Source organism: Hemicordylus capensis, chromosome 5, assembly GCF_027244095.1.
Source record: "Hemicordylus capensis ecotype Gifberg chromosome 5, rHemCap1.1.pri, whole genome shotgun sequence".
Lineage (NCBI taxonomy): Eukaryota > Metazoa > Chordata > Lepidosauria > Squamata > Cordylidae > Hemicordylus > Hemicordylus capensis.
Genome location: NC_069661.1, coordinates 27,147,520 through 27,167,444, shown reverse-complemented (window position 1 = coordinate 27,167,444; position 19,925 = coordinate 27,147,520). Strand labels below are relative to the sequence as shown.

Genomic DNA, 19,925 nt, shown 5'->3' with positions numbered 1-19,925 from the left:
AAGCAGGTTCTGTTTTCTTCACTGGAATATTCCAAGGGGGAAAAACACCTCTAAGCTGGTGTTTATTTTAAGATGTTACTGCTTATATATGACAGCATTATTACAGTTCAGTATCTTTCACAAAGCATGCAAGAGAAAAAAATGTTTTAACATCTCTCAAGGGAATGGAAGTTTCAAGCTAGATTCCGTCTCCCTGCTTTACACCTTCATCTACTCCCGACTGAGCTAGCTTCACGGGTGGCTTGCCACTTACCCTGCCCACGCAATAAGAGTAACACAAGCATACGGAGACCAGGAGATGACAAACACCACAATGGCCACAAAAGCGATTTTGGCCAGCTTCCATTCACTCTTGATGGAATGTGAGACAGAGGATTTCCGGCCATAGGTTGAGCCTAACTTCTGGACATTCCTATGAGAGAAGGAGCAAGAGGTGTTGCAAGAAGGAAGAATGGATTCGGAGCAGCAAGACTGGCATTAATGGGACATATTTTCCATAATACAATGCTCTGGAATCTTTGGGTGGGGAGGTGGGGAGAGAGAGGCTGGACGTGCATGCATGCTCTGATTTGCCGTTTTTTATATTTCTTCCCTACCCTATCTTGATGGATTCAGAGGTTAAAATATACCTTGATGCAGGGGTAAGCTACCCTGGCTCTCCAGCTGTTGCTGAACTACCACTTCCATCCAGGGGCGTACATAGGAACATAGGAAACTGCTATATACTGAGTCAGACCATTGGTCTATCTAGCTCAGTATTGTCTTCACAGACTGGCAGAGGCTTCTCCAAGGTTGCAGGCAGGAATCTCTCTCAGCCCTATCTTGGAGAAGCCAGGGAGGGAACTTGAAACCTTCTGCTCTTCCCAGAGTGGCTTCTTCCCCTGAGGGGAATATCTTGCAGTGCTCACACATCAAGTCTCCCATTCATATGCAACCAGGGCAGACCCTGCTTAGCTATGGGGACAAGTCATGCTTGCTACCACAAGACCAGCTCTCCTCTCCCGTAGCTAGGGGAGAGGGGGCCCGTGTTCATCCTTCTCTCTGGCGGCCCCTCAGAATGAGGGAGACAATGGAGAAAATAGGGAGGGATGGAGCTGGAGGGCCCTCAGAAGCTGGGGGCCCGTGTTCTTTGAACCCTTTCACCCAATTATAGCTACGCCCCTGCTCCCATCATCCTCAGCCATCTGTGGCTAGGATGATGGGAATTGTAGTTCAGCAACAGCTGGAGAGCCGAGCTTGCCTAAAGTAAAGAGAAAGTTGTACTGTCAAGTTGGTGTCGACTCCTGGCGACCACAGAGCCCTGTGGTTGTCTTGGGTAGAATACAGGAGGGGTTTACCATTGCCTCCTCCCATGCAGTATGAGATGATGCCTTTCAGCTTCTTTCTATATCGCTGCTGCCTGATATAGGTTTTTTCCATAGTCTGGGAAACTAGACTAGTATGGGAAACATACCAGCGGGGATTCGAACCGGCAACCTCTGGCTTGGTAGTCAAGCCATTTCCCCACTGTACCATTAGGTGGCTCCTGCCCCTGCTTTAATGGATGGTCTTATTTAGCTGTTGTTCTGCATATCTATGGCCACACAATGAGATCACTCACACAATCAAAGACTGTGTTCTACCTGGGTAGAAGTGACTGTGTGGATTCAAAGTAGGAGGAAAGCCTGGGTCCCCTGGTTTCCACACAATCACTTCTTATTTCCTCCTACCTTGTTTCCACACAATCACTTCTACCCAGGTTTTCCTCCTACCTTGCTTACACACAACCAAAAATTGGGAGCACACACAGCTCCCATACCCGGACACAGTTTTTGATCATATGAATGACCTCAATATATTGCCACTACTGATGGAGCACTGAATCATCTTCAGTTCTTCCTATAAGAGCCACATGTTTCTGATAACCAAAGGAAAGGTTAAAAAAAAAAAAAGAATCACAAGAAATACAAATCTGTGGGTTTCTTAGATGCATCACAAATAGACATTGCTCGCTGCTTATAATGTAAGTGATCAAAATAAAGAAATAGTGCTTTGCTTACCTGCCGGTACTTCTGATGGCCAGAAACATGAATATATAGCAATGGAAGATTATCATCAAGGGGATGAAGAACACACAGCAACATAACATCATGGTATAACTTCGGTTTGCTGGAGAATAGGTTACATAGTCCCATGTACAGGATATCATCAAACCTTCAGGTATATAGGAACCTAAGAACACAACATATTGCACAGTGCTTAAATAAGTAGGCACTTGCCAGTTAAGGAAACAGCAATATTGTGCTTATAGCAGAGGAGTTAGTCTGTTACAACAAAAACAACAAGGAGTCCTGTGTCAGGTTAGAGACTAATCAATTTATTGTAATGCAAGATCATTCACCCCCAGCACAATACCTCCAGTGACTGTTGCTGGTGCCTATCTTATGTTTCTTTTAGATTGTGAGCCCTTTGGGGACAGAGATCTATCTTATTTATTTAAGAGCCAGCGTGGTGTAGTGGTTAGAGTGCTGGACTAGAACCAGGGAGACCTGAGTTCAAATCCCCATTCAGCCATAATACTTGCTGGGTGACTCTGGGCCAGTCACTTCTCTCTCAGCCTAACCTACTTCACAGGGTTGTTGTGAGGAGAAACTTAAGTATGTAGTACACCACTCTGGGCTCCTTGGAGGAAGAGCGGGATAGAAAACGTAAATAATAATAATAATGATAATAATGATAATTCTTATTTAAATAATAATAATAATAATAATAATTATAATAATAATTATTATTTCTCTGTGTAAAGCACCCTGACCCATTTTTGGAAGGGTGGTATAGAAATTGAATAAACAACAACAACAACAACACACACAAACATCTGAAAACTGGGTAATACAAGCGTCCTGCCCAGGTTTGGGAGTTGTGCATACTCCCAATTTTTGATTGTGTGGGCGCAAACAACTAGGTAGGAGGAGGGAGAAGTGATTGCAGGAGGAGGGAGAAGTGACTATTTGCACCCGGGGCTGGGAGATTGCAGGGCTCCTGGCCGGCATTGGGGGAACCTCCACAATGCACCATGCACTTGCGCGGTGAGGGCCTCCCAGCTCCAAAACCTCCCTGCTGCTGGCAGCAGCTGGCACTCCTCTGGGCAGGCGCTAAGTGATGGAGATAGTCTGTGAAGGAGGTAAACCTTTCGAGGCTTCCTCCCCTGCCCCTTGAAGCCCTTTCTCACGGATTGTGAGAAAGGGCTCCACGTTCTTTGTGTGCTGGAGCCCACACTGAATGGCACAACTGTACTTATAGTTTGCTTTAGATTGAGCCTGATCTGATGCATATTTACTTAGAAGTTAATTCCAAGAAAGTGTGTTTACAGGAACATAGGAAGACCATTGGGCCATCTAGCTCAGTACTGTACTTTTAGACTTTGAGCCCTTTGGGGACAGGAATCCTTCTTCCTTCCTTCCTTCCTTCCTTCCTTTCTTATTTATTTATTTATCTCTGTGTAAACTGCCCTGAGCCATTTTTGGAAGGGCGGTATAGAAATCAAATTAATAATAATGGTAATAATAATAACTAGTGGGCCCGGGCACAGAGCATCTGTGCCTCTAGTGCGGCCGGGCCCGCCGCCTTACCTCCGCGGCCGCCGGGCCCGAGGGTGCCGCCTTACCTCCGCGGCTGCCGGGGCCGAGGGTGCCGCCTTACCTCCGCGGCCGCCGGGCCCGAGGGTGCTGCCTTACCTCTGCGGCCGCCGGGCCCGAGGGTGCCGCCGCCGCGGCCGCCGGGCCCGAGGGTGCTGCTGCCGCCGCCGGGCCCATCGCCATGGCCGGGCCCAGGAGTGCCGCCGCCGCCAGGCCCAGCCAGGCCCGCCGCCTCGGCTCCGCGGCCGGGCCCGCCTGGCTCCCCGGCCATGGCCGCCGCCGCCGTTCTCCTGGGTGCGCCAGGACCAATCAGGCGCCCCAGCAGCCCAACCAATCAGCTGGGCTGCCGGGACGCATTTCTCCTGGGCACACCCAGGAGAAATATATAATAATAATAATAATAATAATAATAATAATAATAATAATAATAATAATACACAGACTGGCAGCGGCCTCTCCAAGGTTGCAGGCAGGAGTCTCTCTCAGCCCTATCCAGAGATGCCAGGGAGGGAACCTGGAACCCTCTGCATGCAGGTGATCTTCCCAGAGGGGCCCCATCCCCCAAGGTGAATATCTCACCGTGCTCACACATGTAGTCTCCCATTCAAATGCAACCAGGGCAGGCCCTGCTTAGCAAAGGGGACAATTCATGCTTGGTCTTCTCCTAATTCTCACTGAGATGGAAAACCTGTGTGTGGCATGTACCACTCCAGACTGCAAGGGATGGGTTGCATAACTTCTGCTCCTCCGTACAAACAAAACAATTCATCACACTGTAAATAAGATTTCAGGAGACAAGGCTAGGCAGTAACTCTTCTCCCTGGCATCTAGATCTCTATGTGCTGAGATTTTCATTTTTTAAATGTGGAGGAACATTCAATGTGAGATCTCACCTGCAATCTAAAGTGGTACAGATTTCCCACTTCTGTGAGAGAACTAGCTAAGGACTGCAGACTCAATTGCTGAACAACTCAAGTCTATCCTATAACATGCAATTATGAATTCTGCTGTCCTAGCATATATATAAGGTCGGTGGACCGACCTTATTAGGAATAAATGTATTATGCTCAAGTAATCAGAAAACTGACAGTCTTTGATGAGCAACCATTTAAGTTCTTGGCATGGCCATGCTGAAGTCTTCCTCAGAAGCAATAAATCATCTAAAGGCAATGCTGGGAACTAGCAGAGATGGGCAGCTCCCTTTCGTCAAACAAATGTGGTGACCTTTATTAACAAGGCTTATCTGCATGGTGCAGTTGCTAATGTCCTTTTCATTATGGGTCTTTCAAGGCTTCTCTAGAAGGGACACTTGTTCTATACAGAATCATAAATCATCATTTCAAATTCTATTAACACTCAAGAACTCCAGAAAGATTGTAGAAGCAATGTTGAGGAGAGGAGAGTCAGTCTTGTGGTAGCAGGCATGACTTTCCCCCCTAGCTAAGCAGGGTCCACCCTGATTGCATTTGAATGGGAGACCACATCTGAGCACTCAAAGATATTCCCCACAGGGGATGAAGTTGCTTTGGGAAGAGCAGAAGGTTTCAAGTTCCCTCTCTGGCTCCTCCAAGATAGGGCTGAGAGAGATTCCTGCCTCCAACCTTGGAGAAGCCGCTTCCAGTCTGTGCAGACAATACTGAGCTAGATAGACCAATGGTCTCACTCAGTATACGGCAGCTTCCTATGTTCCAATTTTCACAGATACAAACACACCCATATACACATGTTTAGTTCAGTGGACATTGATCCAGGACACTTTTATTCAAGCCTTTACTTAGCTGTGGTCTTCCTGAATCTCAGCTTCATATCTGCTTCTGTAAACTGGGAATGATTATTCAACCTACCTCATAGTTTTATTGGAAGGAGAGCACAGGAAGCTGCCTTCTACTGAGTCAGACCCTTTGTCCATTAGTTTAGTATTGTCTGCACACTGATTGGCAGTGGCTTCTCCAAGCTTTCAGGCAAAAGTCTTTCTCAGACCTACCCGGAGATGCAGGGACCGAACCTGGGACCTTCTGCATGCACAGCAGACATTCTGAGCTACAGTCCTATCCTCACAGCAACATTAAGATTGCAAAGCACATTAAATATTTTTGTGGTAAACTTGCTCATTCTTGCAGAAACTCATAAGGCAGCAGTTGCAGGGATGTGTCCAACTCTGGGTATATCAGGACCCCTTTCTGTTTTTCTCCTTCAGCTGAACCTGACTTCTACCAGCCTATGAATGCGAAACCCATTTGACAGATAACAGTAACCAGCAAATCGAACACAGATTCAGCAGTCTGTATTGCCCCTCCCCACTTGCTTAGAGCGGCTGTTCCCTTTAAAATAATAAAAAAACATGATCTACTCATTTGTTCACTTAAATGAAAAAATTCTGTCTGTCTAGAATAAGTCTGAAACCATCCATGATTTGATTCTGGATGAAGGGGTAGACCTGATATGTATTACAGAGACTTGGTTGGGGGAGGCTGGTGGCCCAGTCTGGTCCCAGCTTCTCCCTCCAGGGTACTCTGTTGAAGAGCAGGTGAGGGGAGGTGGAGTGGCTGTGGTCTATAAAAATAACCTCTCCCTGACCAGGATCGCAGGCAATTATTAGACCTCTTTTGAAGAAGCCTGCATTGGATCCCTCAGAATTAAGCAACTATAGGTCTGTCTCCAACTTCCCATGGCTGGGCAAAGTAATTGAGAGGGTAGTGGCCTCCCAACTCCAGGCAGTCTTGGAGGGTCTGGTTGCTTTCATAATACAGGACTCCTTTAAATTTAGATGGCATACTGAGGCCATTGATAACCTGGCCCACTGTGGATACTCTAGAGGCCATACAGGAGCTTGGTAATGACAGAGCTCGTATTCAAATTATTCAACACCTAATGGATATTGAGTTGCAACATGAAATTTCCCAGATATCTAAAAGATTGTTTTTAGGTGACCAACTGAGTGGATTTAATTTGGCCCTCTCTCTCCAGGTAGTCACGATTCCTGAATATAGACGAGCCATGACACTGGCCAGGTTAGATATTCTTCCGTCTGCAGTTCTGTTTGGCAGATATGCAGGAATTCCTTTGGCGAATCGTGTATGTCCTTGTGATAAGGGCTGTGTTGAAACACAGCACATGCCTTTTTACTTTGCTATGTGATGAAACAATAGCACATGCCTTTTTACATTGTAGTTTTTATGATGAAGCCAGAGGAAAGCTACTTTCCCCTCTCCTGATAAATTTTAATGGAAGAGCAGATGATGTCTTATTGAGGTTTTTATTTTCTTTATGTGATGGAGATAAAATTAGAACTGTGGCTAAATACTGTTATATTCTTTGCAAAACACGTGCTAATGTTCAGTTTATGTTTGTAATGTCTGCATTTGTAAAACTGCTGGTCAAGGACCGAATAAATATTATGTATGTATGATTATATAGACCCATTTCAGACTGGCTTTTGGGTAGGCTATGGGGTGGAAACTGCCTTGGTGGGCCTATTGGATGATCTCCAGTTGGGAATTGATGGAGGAAGTGTGACTCTGTTGGTTCTTTTGGACCTTTCGGTGGCTTTCAGTACTATCGACCATAGTATCCTTATAGAGAGTCTGAGGGGGTTGAGAGTGGAAGGCACTGCTTTGCAGTGGTTCCACTCAGGCAGATTCCAATTATGTTTCTTGGAGACCATTGTTCTTCAAAATCTGATCTTTGCTATGGTGTCCCTCAGGGCTCCTTATTGTCTCTGATGTTGTTTAACATCTACATGAAACCACTGGGAGTGATCATCAGGAGATTTGGTGCAGGGTGTAATCAGTATGCTAATGACACCCAAATCTTTTTTCCATGTCAACATCATTAGGAGAAGGCATAACCTTCCTAAATGTCTGCCTGGAGTCGGTGATGGGCTGGATGAGAGATAACAAACTGAGACTGAATCCTGATAAGATGGAGGTACCTATTGTGTGGGGTCAGAATTCAGGAAATGATTTTGATCTGCCAGTTCTGGATGGGGTCACACTTCCCTAGAAGGAACAGGTACACAGTCTGGGGGTGCTTCTGGACACAAACCTCTCCCTGGTATCCCAGGTTGAGGCAGTGGCCAGAGGTGCCTTTTATCACCTTTGGCTGATATGCCAGCTGTTTCCTTTTCTTGAGATAAATGACCTCAGAACAGTAGTACATCCGCTGGTCACCTCCAGACTTGACTACTGCAATGTGCTCTATGTGGGGCTGCCTTTGTACATAGTCCAGAAACTGCAGTTGGACCAGAATGCAGCAGCCAGGTTGGTCCCTGGGTCATCTCAGAGAGACCATGTCACTCCTATCTTGGAGGATCTACACTGGTTGCCGATAAGTATCCAGGCAAAATGCAAGGTTTGGGTTATAACGTATAAATCCCTAAACAGTTTGGGTCCTGGGTATTTAAGAGAATGCCTTCTTCTCTATGAACCACATCATCCATTGAGATAATCAGGAGAGGTCTGTCTGCAGTTGCCACCGGTTCGTCTGGTGGCTACTCGGGGACGGGCCTTCTCCATTTCTGCCCCGAGGCTTTGGAAAATGCTGACTGCTGAAATAAGAGCCTTCCCACCTCTTTCAACTTTTAAAAAGGCAGTCAAGACACAGCTGTTCACCCAGGCTTTTAATAAGATACTGTTTCAATAGTTTGATGATTTTTAATATTTTTAACATTGTTTTAAGTTTTACATTGTTGTAATGTTTTAACCATTTTACTTGTTGTTTTTATTGTTTTGTTGTAAACTGCCCAGAGACTTGGGTTTTGGGCAGTATACAGATATAATAAACAAACAAACAAACAAATAAATAAATAAATAAATAAATAAATGTACATTGAAACACTTGGGGAGGAGGGATTGAGAGAAATAATTTCCTCCACATGCAGCACAACTCTGGATTACTAAATGCCATGAAAGTGCTTTGTGCAGGGATGTCAGTCACTAATTTTTGTCAGCCCCTGCAGAAAATCCCTTCCTTTAACACAGCACTTAATGTTTTCATAATGAAAAAGGGACAGCACTCATGAGTTACTGCATAAACTCACCAGTCCACTGATGAGAGTCTGCATTCAGAACAAGGCCTTAGTTATTAAATTCCTCACAAGACCACCCGAATGACATTTCTTATCTCATCAGTGCTTAGTAATATTATGGATACCATGATGACAATATATTAGCCTCTAGTAACACAAGGAACTGAACACTGGAAAAATAAACCCAGCTTAGAAAAAAGGCAACTATTACTAATTAGGAGAAATATAGATCAACAAAGAGGATGATAATCTAATTATTATCCAACAGAGAGGATAATAATCTAAAGACACTAAGTATAGTTCTAAGATCTTCATTTTTATTGCATATGAAATGAGATACCTAGATCTTTTAATGTCATAAAATCTCTGCTTGATGAAAGCAATTCAATTAACATGCATATACTTACCGCAACAGAATTTACAACACGCCAAGGATAAAAAATTTCTGTTTTTTTTCTGAAGACAAGCCAGAAAAGGATCCTACAAGCTTAATTAAGGATGCAATCTTATACCTTTAAAAGACCAGTTGAAACAGAACAGACTAGCTGCTGGCAGAACCTGAAATACACTTCTACTGTCTCTGCTACTTCTGGGTAATTGTGCCAATAAACCAGAAGAATGCTCCAGTGGGTATATCTGTACTGCCAGTGTAACTTCAGCAAGTGGAACCACAAAATGGAATGGAGAAACAGGTGTGTAATGGACAGAATGCAGAGGAACTGACCCATATCAAACCCTTACCACCAGGAGTGTAGCTATAATTGAACGGGTGGGCTCAAAGAGCGGATGGGTTCAAAGAACCCAGCTCTTGAGGGCCTCCCAGATCCACCCCTCCCTGTTGTCTTCATTATCTCCCTCACTGTGAGAGGCCACCGGGGAGAAGGGTGAACATGGGCCCCCTCTTCCCTAGCTATGACCCTGCTTACCACCTTTACATGCACTGAGAATACTACTATTATGACAAATATTTATATACCGTTTTTCAACAAAAGTTCCAAAAGTGATTTACATAGAAAAATAATAATAACTAAAGAGGGCTCTTTATCCCCAAAGGGCTCACACTCTAAAAAGAAATATAAGGTAGACACTAGCAACAGCCACTGGAGGGATCCTGTGCTGGGGTTGAATAGGGATAGTTGCTCTGCCACTGCTAAATATAAAAGAATCATCACAAGTTGAAAAGGTGCCTCTTTTGGGTCTACAGGGGGTCACTTTTAAAGTAATATTTGGATTGCATATGGGGGTAGTTTGGATAAACCATGCTTCCACACGATTAAGGAATGACACACATGGTGGGGGAAATCAGCATGCTTGAATCTTAACCACATGGGAACAGGGCTGGTCAGAGTATATCATCCGAATTGGCCCTATGTCAAGAAAAAGGTTACACTAGAACTTTCTTCCTGGTATGCTAGTTTTGTACATGTAGGGAGTGTTTTATGTAGTGGTGGCAGTGGGAATTCCAAACATTTTATTATCCACCTGAAAAGGTTCAGCTCAGCAAAAGATACATTCAATGGTCCCCTCCCCCCGCCCTTCTTGTGTGCTGAAGACCTGCTGTATTGCTTTAAACAGAAGGTAGTAGGATTCCATTGCCTGGCCAGATTTGAAAACGGTTTACCTCAAGAATAGCATTTTAATGAGGCCTCAAGGGAAAGGGGTGGTTGGAAAACCACAGCAAAGAAAGAAGAGGAAAGCATGGAGTTTCAGAAGGATGCAAAGAGGGTTGCATACGAAGCCACAGACACGTCTGCAGAACCTGCATAAATGGGATGTCATGACCAAATGCAACAGATAGCCCTTGAAACAGGAAGGAAAAGACAGGCAAAGAGTACTGGCAAAGCACTACAGAGTACTGGGGGATGAAATTTCACCCACATGAAACAGCTGATTAGTCCAACTAGTGCAGTACAGTCTACACTGGCTGGCAGTGCTCTCTAACACAGGGATTCTCAAACTTGGGTCCCCAAATGTTGTTGGACTACAATTCCCATGATCCCTAGCCACAATGGCCCACTGTGGATCCCGAATCTGAAAAGACTGGAGATTATTGAGTTAAACTTTTAATGTTTATTTATTTATTTATTTATTTATTTATTTATTTATTTATTTATTTATTTTTGCATTTATATACCGCCTTTCATTAAAAAGATAACCCCAAGGCGGTTTACAAAAGTTAAAAACATACAATAAAAACACAATAAAAACATCATGTTAAAAGTACAAAAACATATAAAAACAGGCATAAAAACAACACAACAAATACAACAAATAGGAACACAGAGAAGCCGCAGTAGAAAACAATCATGTAAAAGCCTGGGTAAAAAGCCAAGTCTTTAAAAGCTTTCTAAAAGCCGTGATGGAGTCCGAGGAACGAATGGCCACTGGGAGAGCATTCCAGAGTCTGGGGGCAGCAACAGAGAAGGCCCTGTCCCGAGTGCACGACAACCGGGCCTCCCTCATTGTCGGCACCCGGAGCAGGGCCCCCTCAGATGTCCTCGTCCAGCGGGCAGCAACCCTTGGGAGCAGGCGGTCCCTCAAATACCCTGGGCCCAAACCGTTTAGGGCTTTAAAGGTCAAAACCAGCACCTTGAATTGGACCCGGAAATGAACCGGCAGCCAGTGCAGCTCTTTCAAAATGGGGGTGATATGTTCCCAACGGGCAGCTCTGGATAAAACCCTCGCTGCCGCGTTTTGCACTAGCTGCAGTTTCCGGATATTCTTCAAGGGCAGCCCCACGTAGAGTGCGTTACAGTAATCCAGCCGCGACGTGACTAAGGCATGGGTAACCGTGGCCAGATCTGCCTTCTCGAGAAAGGGACGCAGCTGGCGCACCAGCCGAAGCCGTGCAAAGGCACCCCTGGCCACCGCCTCCACCTGAGCCTCCAAAAGCAGAGCCGGGTCCAGTAGTACCCCCAAGCTGCGTACTTGCTCCTTCAAGGGGAGTGCAACCCCATCCAGAACCGGTAAAATCTCCTCATCCCGATTGGCTCTCCTACTGACCAACAGTACCTCCGTCTTATCTGGATTCAGTTTCAGTTTGTTAGCCCACATCCAACCCATCACGGCCTCCAACCCGCGATTCAGGACATCCACCGCCTCCCTAGGATCAGATGACAAGGAGAGATAGAGCTGAGTGTCATCCGCATATTGCTGACAACTCAGTCCAAATCTCCGGATGACCTCTCCCAGCGGCTTCATGTAGATGTTAAACAGCATGGGGGACAAGACCGATCCCTGCGGGACCCCACAGGCCAACGGCCACGGGGCCGAGCAGTAGTCCCCCAGCACCACCTTCTGAACCCTACCCTCAAGAAAGGACCGGAACCACTGCAACGCAGTGCCTCCGATTCCCATACTCGAGAGGCAGCCCAGAAGGATACCATGGTCGATGGTATCGAACGCCGCCGAGAGGTCCAGCAGAACCAACAGGGACGCACTCCCCCTGTCTAGTTCCCGGCGTAGGTCATCCACTAGAGCGACCAAGGCAGTCTCAGTCCCATACCCGGGGCGGAAGCCAGATTGAAAAGGGTCCAGATAATCCGTATCATCCAAGACCCTCTGCAGCTGGGACGCCACCACACGCTCCATCACCTTGCCCAAAAAGGGGAGGTTAGACACAGGTCTATAGTTGTCCAGGTTGGAGGGATCAAGGGAGGGCTTTTTTAATAGAGGTCTTACCACCGCCTCCTTGAGGCACGATGGCATCCTGCCCTCCCTTAACGAAGCATTAACGATCACCTCCAGCCATCTACCTGTCCCCTCCCTGGCAGCTTTTATTAGCCATGAAGGGCAAGGGTCAAGAGCGCACGAAGTCGCCCGCACACTGCCCAGGATCTTGTCCACATCCTCAGGCGAAAGAAATTGCGAAAGAAACAACTTCTAAGGATAAATTTCTTCCTAAACTCACTCAGTGTGTAAATATGCTGCCTCAACAGCATCATAGGTTCAGTAAGCATGTTAGCAGCAAGCCATGCCAATAGGGTTAGTCTTTCTGTTGGTTTATGTAACTCGAGGACAGACTGAGGCAACCTTGGCACTCCAGCTGTTATGGAGCTCCTATTAACCCCAGCCACAATAACATTGGAGAATCCAGGTTGCCTACCCTTGCTCTAGAGAATTACCAGCTTAGGCAGCCAAGCCTGGACTTGGCTACCCATGAGAACTACCAGGATCTGCACAGACCCTGAGCTACTGTGGTGCCAAACCCAGTGCCAAAGCCTGGCTCCCAGAATCGTGTGTCAGTGTGAGCTGCTTGCAGCTCATGCTGGCACAGAGATGGGGGCCTGGAGTGCCCATCCCCTGGGGGAATTCTCCAGTTCACTGTGCTCAGCGCGCAGTGCACTGTGGGATACCTGGAGGCCGGGATAATTGCCTCAGAGCAATCCTCCCTGCTCCACGTTGCATGGAGCTGTGGGGATCATGTGGGAGCGCGGTGCGTGCTCCCACCAGTCTCTGAATGCTCATCTCAAGGGAAGGCAAGTTTTGTGAAACCTTCTCCCCGCCCATCCAGAAGGTCATGTGAATAGCCTCTGTGTGTCATAGAGTTAACTAGAGTTACATAGTTACTGGCATGTGTACTAAATGCAGCACACAGTAATATAGAACAGGGATCCTCAGTGTAGGGTCCCCAGATGTCATTGGACTTCAACTCCCATAACCCCCAGCTCCAGTGGCTTTTGGTTGGGGATTATGAGAATTGAAGTCCAATAACCTCTGGGGACCCAACGTTGAGAATCCCTGATATGGAACATCACCTCAGATATAAAGTGAATGTTTGTTTTGCAGAAGTGAATGTTTTGCACAGAACATACCATATCTTAATCCCATGGGTGCATTGGGCACCACATTATACACCAGCTCGTATCTAATGAGCAATATAGAGAAGTTATTTATTTGGAACATGGTTAGCAGCTAAGGATGTTGTAGCCATGATATGTGCCAGATTGGTCAAATTAGAGGGACCCATACTGACTCAACCATGTCAAAGAGTGGCCACATGGGGTGCAACGAGAATAGAGAGATTCTTCTTATAAGATTCCACATTGGAAGGCAGATGCATGCTATACTGCTTATCAGGAAAAAAAATTTAAAGCCATTTATATGAGCCCTGCTGTTTTGTTGTGCTGTTGTATTGTGCTTTCATGGGCATGGACTGGTATGGTCATTAGTGGCATCTAAAAGATTAGACTGGAATGCAAGCCACACATACCTGTCCCAGTGGAGATGAAAAACAAAGTGGTTTGAGAGCATGTGCGAAAGAACTAGAAAGTTTGCAGACAGCTTTCAAGGTTGCAGGCCCAAGCCACGCCCAATCGGTGCCAAGATGGGCCAAGCAGCTCCTTCTCCCAATGGCTGCAAACCTCCCCCCACCCCAAAGTCCCGCTAACTTTTCTTTTGTCCTTGGCACCCAGTGTGTGCCAAGGATCAACTTCTCTCCTTGCCCCAACCTAAACCTCATATTTCCTCTTCTCCTCCCCTTCTTGCCTCCCAGCCCAGCTGACTGTTCCCTTCTCCTAAATTTCCCCCCTCCCAATTGAAAGCCAGAGCTTTCCCCCGCCCACTTCCTGTTGTTTCATTTCTCACACCCTGACTGGCAGGGAAGCAGGTAAATTAAAAACCAGCTAGGGAGAGGAGTAGGTCCCTGAATGACAGTGGCAAGATAGTGAGGCACTGGCTGAGAGGTGGAGGCAGTGGTACAGGCAACCCCACACTACCTCTAGTCTGCCACTCTGCAGATAAATCTATGGGGAAATCTAAGAAATCTATAGGGAAAAGCGGTTTTGAGCAAAGCAATCTGAAAGGAGTGGTACAGTCAATAACAATCTGCTACCTCATTCTCTATAGATCCGCTGTCTGACATGTGCTGAAGAATGGAGTGGGAATTCTAAGAAGAATGATAGGCTGGCATCTTCCAAAGATAAAGCTAATTGTAAGACAAGGTGGGGGGTGGGAATCAGAAACTGTTTCAAAATCTGCTGCAAGGAACCCATTAGACTTCAATTAAATTTGGAACAGATTCACTGGAAATTAATATTACTCTAAATGTAAATGTATAAAGGATTGGAGAGAGATGTTTGCTTAGTGTGTCTGAATACTAAAGGCTCCCCACACCCCAGTGCAAGGAATTTCTAGCAGTAAGTAGACAGCTCCCCTGTCATTCTCGTAAGAATACAGACTTTTCCATCAATGCACTTTTAGTGTGTATAGACTATGAACTGGAGCACTGTACTTATCTATTGACTTCCTTTTCACATAAAATGATATTACCACCTTAGATTTGTCTACAAGGGCACAAACCAGATGAGGATCACAGCAGGGGAACAAAGTTAAAGCCTTCTGCTACTGTCATGGTCCCAAATGGATTGCATCCATGCATGCTATTTACACCAGAAAAATAAAACATGTTAGGAGTAATGAAGTGATTAACATTTACAGGGAAGTTTGGCCCTGTGATAAAACTAACAACCCACAAGTTGATGTTTAGTTTAGATGGGAATATCTGAACTGCAATAGATATAGATGTCATTGTCAATCATGACTGACATTTGGCGCAGATGAACATGGACAATTCTGAATTGTCCATGCTGTTGTGGGTGTGTAAAGTGACCCATCCAGTATTGTGTAAGAGTGCTTTTGAGCTGATACTTAAAACTGTGCAATCACATTATTGGAAATAATGGATGTAGTGTCACGTCACTGTGATTGCACAATTTTAAATATTAGTGCAAGAGTGCTCATGCGCAATGCCACAGGGTATTGCTTTAGGTGTCCACAGCAGGGGACAGTTCATAAGTGCCCACAGTAGTCTGCATTGAATATCAATCAATCTCCTCAAAACTTCAAAGCAGGCTTTTCCACATGTAACCAATACAAGTAAAGTGTGCTGTTGAGTCGGTGTTGACTCCTGGCGACCACAGAGCCCTGTGGTTGTCTTTGGTAGAATACAGCAGGGGTTTACCATAGCCTCCTCCTGCGCAGTATAGAGATGATGCCTTTCAGCATCTTCCTATATCGCTGCTGCCCGATATAGGTGTTTCCCATAGTCTGGGAAACATACCAGTGGGGATTCAAACCAGCAACTTCTGGCTTGCTAATCAAGTCATTTTCCCACTGCGCCATTAGCAAAGACCATAATGCAATATTGCATATCGGAAGAGAGGGTGGGGAAAGAGAGTAAACAACATACTCCACCCAAACAGCGGACACACACTCCATCCCAGTGAGTAGAGCCAGACAAAGAAGATGATCACGCATGTGCGTTTCTTTGAAGTCCTCTTTATGGACTGCAGAGGCTTAGTAATCACACAGTAGCGATCGATGGAAATAGCTAATAGAGTCATCATCGAGGTTATTCCAAAGAGTGCCCCACAAAAAGCATACAGGTTACAACCTAAAGCAGAAAAGGGGGAGTGTAAGATTTTCAATGAGGAAAACAACATGAGCAAAACATGTTATGGCAGGAGCTTCTCTGCATATTAGCATGGTGGGCCATTAGCCTTTATGGTGGTATCTAGCACTGTGAGTAAAATCACCCAGCACTTATACCTTCCCTAGAGAATATTTAAAAGGATTAAATATATACTTTAAACAACCGTCAACCAACTTATTTCACTCAGCCTGTGACTCATTTTATTAATGGAAAACTGCCTCAAAGAAAATCCAATACAATTAAAGTTACATTTTCCTGGAATGTTGCCAAGTGTAATGACCTTAATTGTTCTAAAACAAATGCATTTATTGTCCAGAAGACAGAGGCCGGCATCCTAACAAACCAGTGGTGTTGCTAATGGGTTCAACTGACACAATACTGGCACTGGTGTGGGGAGGAGGAATTTTGACCCACCTCTCCTTTTCTGGGAAGTTCTCTGTTCCACCTGAGAGTATGCCCCTGAGTGTTGTGCAGCTCTCAGGGGACATATTTTTCTACGGCAAAGAGCAGCATTGGTGCTTTTCAGGTAGTACTGGTGCTTCATTCATCAGGATGTCAGGCAGAGAAGAATAATCCTAAACTCAACTTTGATATTTTTGGAATTAATAATTAATTTTTATATACTGCCCTTCATCCTAAGACCCTAGGGTGGTTAAAAGCATGATAAAAACAATTCAATAAAAACAGGACAAATGTAACTAAGAAATTTAAAAAAGAGCAAGGGATAGCTCATTGGCCAAAACCCTGAATAAATAGAGCAGTCTTCACGTTCTTCCTAAAGGCTGGGAATAATAGAGATATCGAGATTGTTGCATTCCTTGACAGTTTTAAAACTTATGAAGACAGATAGTGGCTAGTACTGCTTATTTTCCAATCCAGAAGACAGGCAATTTATATTACTTGGCCTAAAACGCATAAGAGACAGCAAGTTGTTTCTCAAAAGTCTATGTATTAGCATATATGAATGTGGTATACCAGAAACAGCAAGGACTTTGAATGATTTGGTACATATGTTATTTATTACAGCCACTTATGAACTTTCCAGGAGTATAATTTGCCAAACTCTCCTCCTAATTCTGGGCAGAATTCGGTTTCCATAGAAATATCACTCTAAATTCTGAGTGAGCAACTTTAACATTTAGCCAAGGTATTTCTCATTAGTCTTTGGCCACCTCAGCATAATTTCCAAAGGAGGAACCCAAGAGATTCATGAACTGTACATCAGGGAAAGATATGCAGGTTCTCCTTTGAATGCTGCACCAGAATGATGAGGGGCAGGTACAGGGGTCATTCATGTATACTCCTTACACTTGTGGCATGGCAAGGATCTTGCAACCTGGATGGGATATGCAGCAACTCTGCCCAAGACCTGTTGGCTGATATCAACCTTGCCATGCCACGAACAGATAACATCAGATAACATCATGCTTAAGACAAAGTCCCTGCAATGGGGAGAGGACAGTGCTGAGAAAGTACCTATATTTCCAAGTATCCATTCCTTGTGCATGCTGTTGAGAAAGCAGATTGGAGCCTGAGTTGCAGACATCAGGAAATCACTTACTGCTAAATTCATTATAAAATAGTTTGGTGGTGTCCTCAGTCTCTTGTTGCTTAACAATCATCACCAGCGCATGAACAGAGGAGAGAGAGAGAGAGAGAGAGAGCATCCAGTTAGGTTCTCTTGCATTAAAATTCAGTTTGGAAATTAAACAAACTATTTATTTAAAATGTTTAGCTTTTGCCAGACATTAATCTGACCAAATGACATACATAACCCTTTCAGAATGACAGTTGTCAAGGTGAAGATAAAGTGAGCACTTTCTCCTCATTTTACAAGTTGTGGCATTGTGGGTCTAAAACTATCAGGCTGCTTCCCAGTCCTCTTTATTTGGTTAATAAGAGAATGGTGATACAACTTCAAGGATTCCTGGATAAAACTGATATGGATTCTTTTCAAGATAGGCTCCATCCTGGTTTTAAGACTGAACGCTTGTCCTGGTGGAGGACCTGGCACTGGGAACCAGAGAGGGGGAGTGTTACATTGTTGGTTCTCTGAGCTTCTGAGTGGCCTTTTATACCACCAGCTATGACATCATTTTGGATCTCTTGGCCAAGGTGGGGCTGAATGGCATTTTGTTACGGTGGTTCTAGTCTTAACTGAAAAGCAGGTTCCCGAAGGCAGTATTGGGAAGAAATGATAAACCCCATGGCCACTAACATGCAGAATCCTCAGGATATACTGAAGACACATTTGTTCACCCAGGTTTTTAATTGGAGTTATAGTTTTAATGTTGGGTTTTAAATAATTTTAATCATTTTAAATTTTGTTTAATTGGCATTGTTTTTGTTGAATACTAGAGATGCAGATTTCAGGCGGTATATAAATATAAATACATCATCAATATAAATAAATAACATCAGCCCAAAGACCGCAGCTTGAGAACTGCTGACTGAAAGTAGGTTTATATGAATGGTTGTTAAAGGGCAACATCACCACCTCAGAAATCCTTCTGAGTTTATTTTTAATCATATGCCTCCCACCCTCTCTCATGGTGAAATACTTGCACAGATGGTCAGTGGAACCTACAATCCTGTGTCAAAATGAGTTATTATAAATGAACTCATATGTATAATGGGTGCCCTCCTGTGGATGCCTGGAAGAGACTATCCACATGACATCATAGAAGTGCTTTGACAATGATACTACACTTCATAAAAGTGAAGTGCTTTGACAATGATACTACATAATCTATTCCCTACTTCTGATTTAAAGTTCAGAAAGCACCACTGGAACCATTTTTTCTGGTTTCAGTTTAGGGTTGACTCACATATTCACTTACCACAAAACCACATCATAGTCCTATTTTTATCCCTAGCTGGGCTATCTCCCACCACATATCTAGGGAGATGTGTGTGTTAGAGCATGTAAAAGATGGTTTCACACATGCCTGGAACATACTCATGTCCATGATATTTCCTGTTTCTTTGGAAACACACACACACACGTTATTAAAAAATGCAGTCCTGTGGTTGCTTTTCATTGATGTGATCTTTCTGTGCCTGTTACTACAAGTCAGTGTAGTAACAGGCGTGGAGAGATCACGCCAATGAAAATCATGTGTGCCTGTTTGTATAGTGGGGAATAACATGCTTACAGAGAAACAGGAAAAATTCATTGACTTCAGTATGTTCCAAACTTTTGCATTCTGAAATACAACTGTAGAATTAGTGTATTGAAATCCTCATGACTACAACTGTGACTACCAAAACTAGTTATTGAGCATTAAATCACCATTCAACCTTTTGATGGCTTCACATTAGTGTCCCTATAACAGTGATTTCACTATTTTTTTGAGCAGGGGGCCACGTTGGCAGAGAATCTTCAGTGTAAGAGTCATTTCCACTGCGCTGACATCTGGAGAGTACTGCACTTTTCTCAGTGCTGGAAGGGCCCTTTAAGACAGGAGGAACCCTCTCTTAAGAGCATTGTGGGAAAGCATTGGGAAGGCCCACCCTCCCCAGTATGCTGTGTATGCTTTCCAAGAGGGTGCAGGGGGTCAAGAGGGCTCAGTTTCCCTTAAAAGAGCCCACCCTGATGCTGAGCAAATTACAGCAAAGGACAGTGAGAATGATCATGTCCACACGATGCCAGGGGGACTGTGCAGAATATTCAGCTTTGCACAGTCCTAATAAACAATTCGTCAGGGATCCGCACTGAAGGTTGATGGGAGTTACCACTTAATACCACTCCAGGGCCTTAAAATGAAGAACACTGCCCTATAGAATTCTAAAGGTCCCTATCATAAAAACTAAGGGACCCCAGAGAAGTATGGTTGTAAATGAATGAATG

The 19,925-nt window shown here is 44.6% G+C and overlaps 1 protein-coding gene across 1 annotated transcript in view; it reads right to left on the bottom strand.

The window, feature by feature from the left end:
* LOC128328119 (melanopsin-like) overlaps positions 1-19,925 on the bottom strand; it is a 474,329-nt gene that overhangs the window by 12,029 nt on the left and 442,375 nt on the right. The window contains exons 3-6 of the mRNA XM_053257751.1: positions 17,552-17,685; positions 15,833-16,036; positions 2,040-2,211; positions 254-412 (exon numbers count right to left, since the gene is read on the bottom strand). Of these exons, the coding sequence (XP_053113726.1) occupies positions 254-412; positions 2,040-2,211; positions 15,833-16,036; positions 17,552-17,685 (669 nt within the window). The remainder of the gene's footprint in view (positions 1-253; positions 413-2,039; positions 2,212-15,832; positions 16,037-17,551; positions 17,686-19,925) is intronic.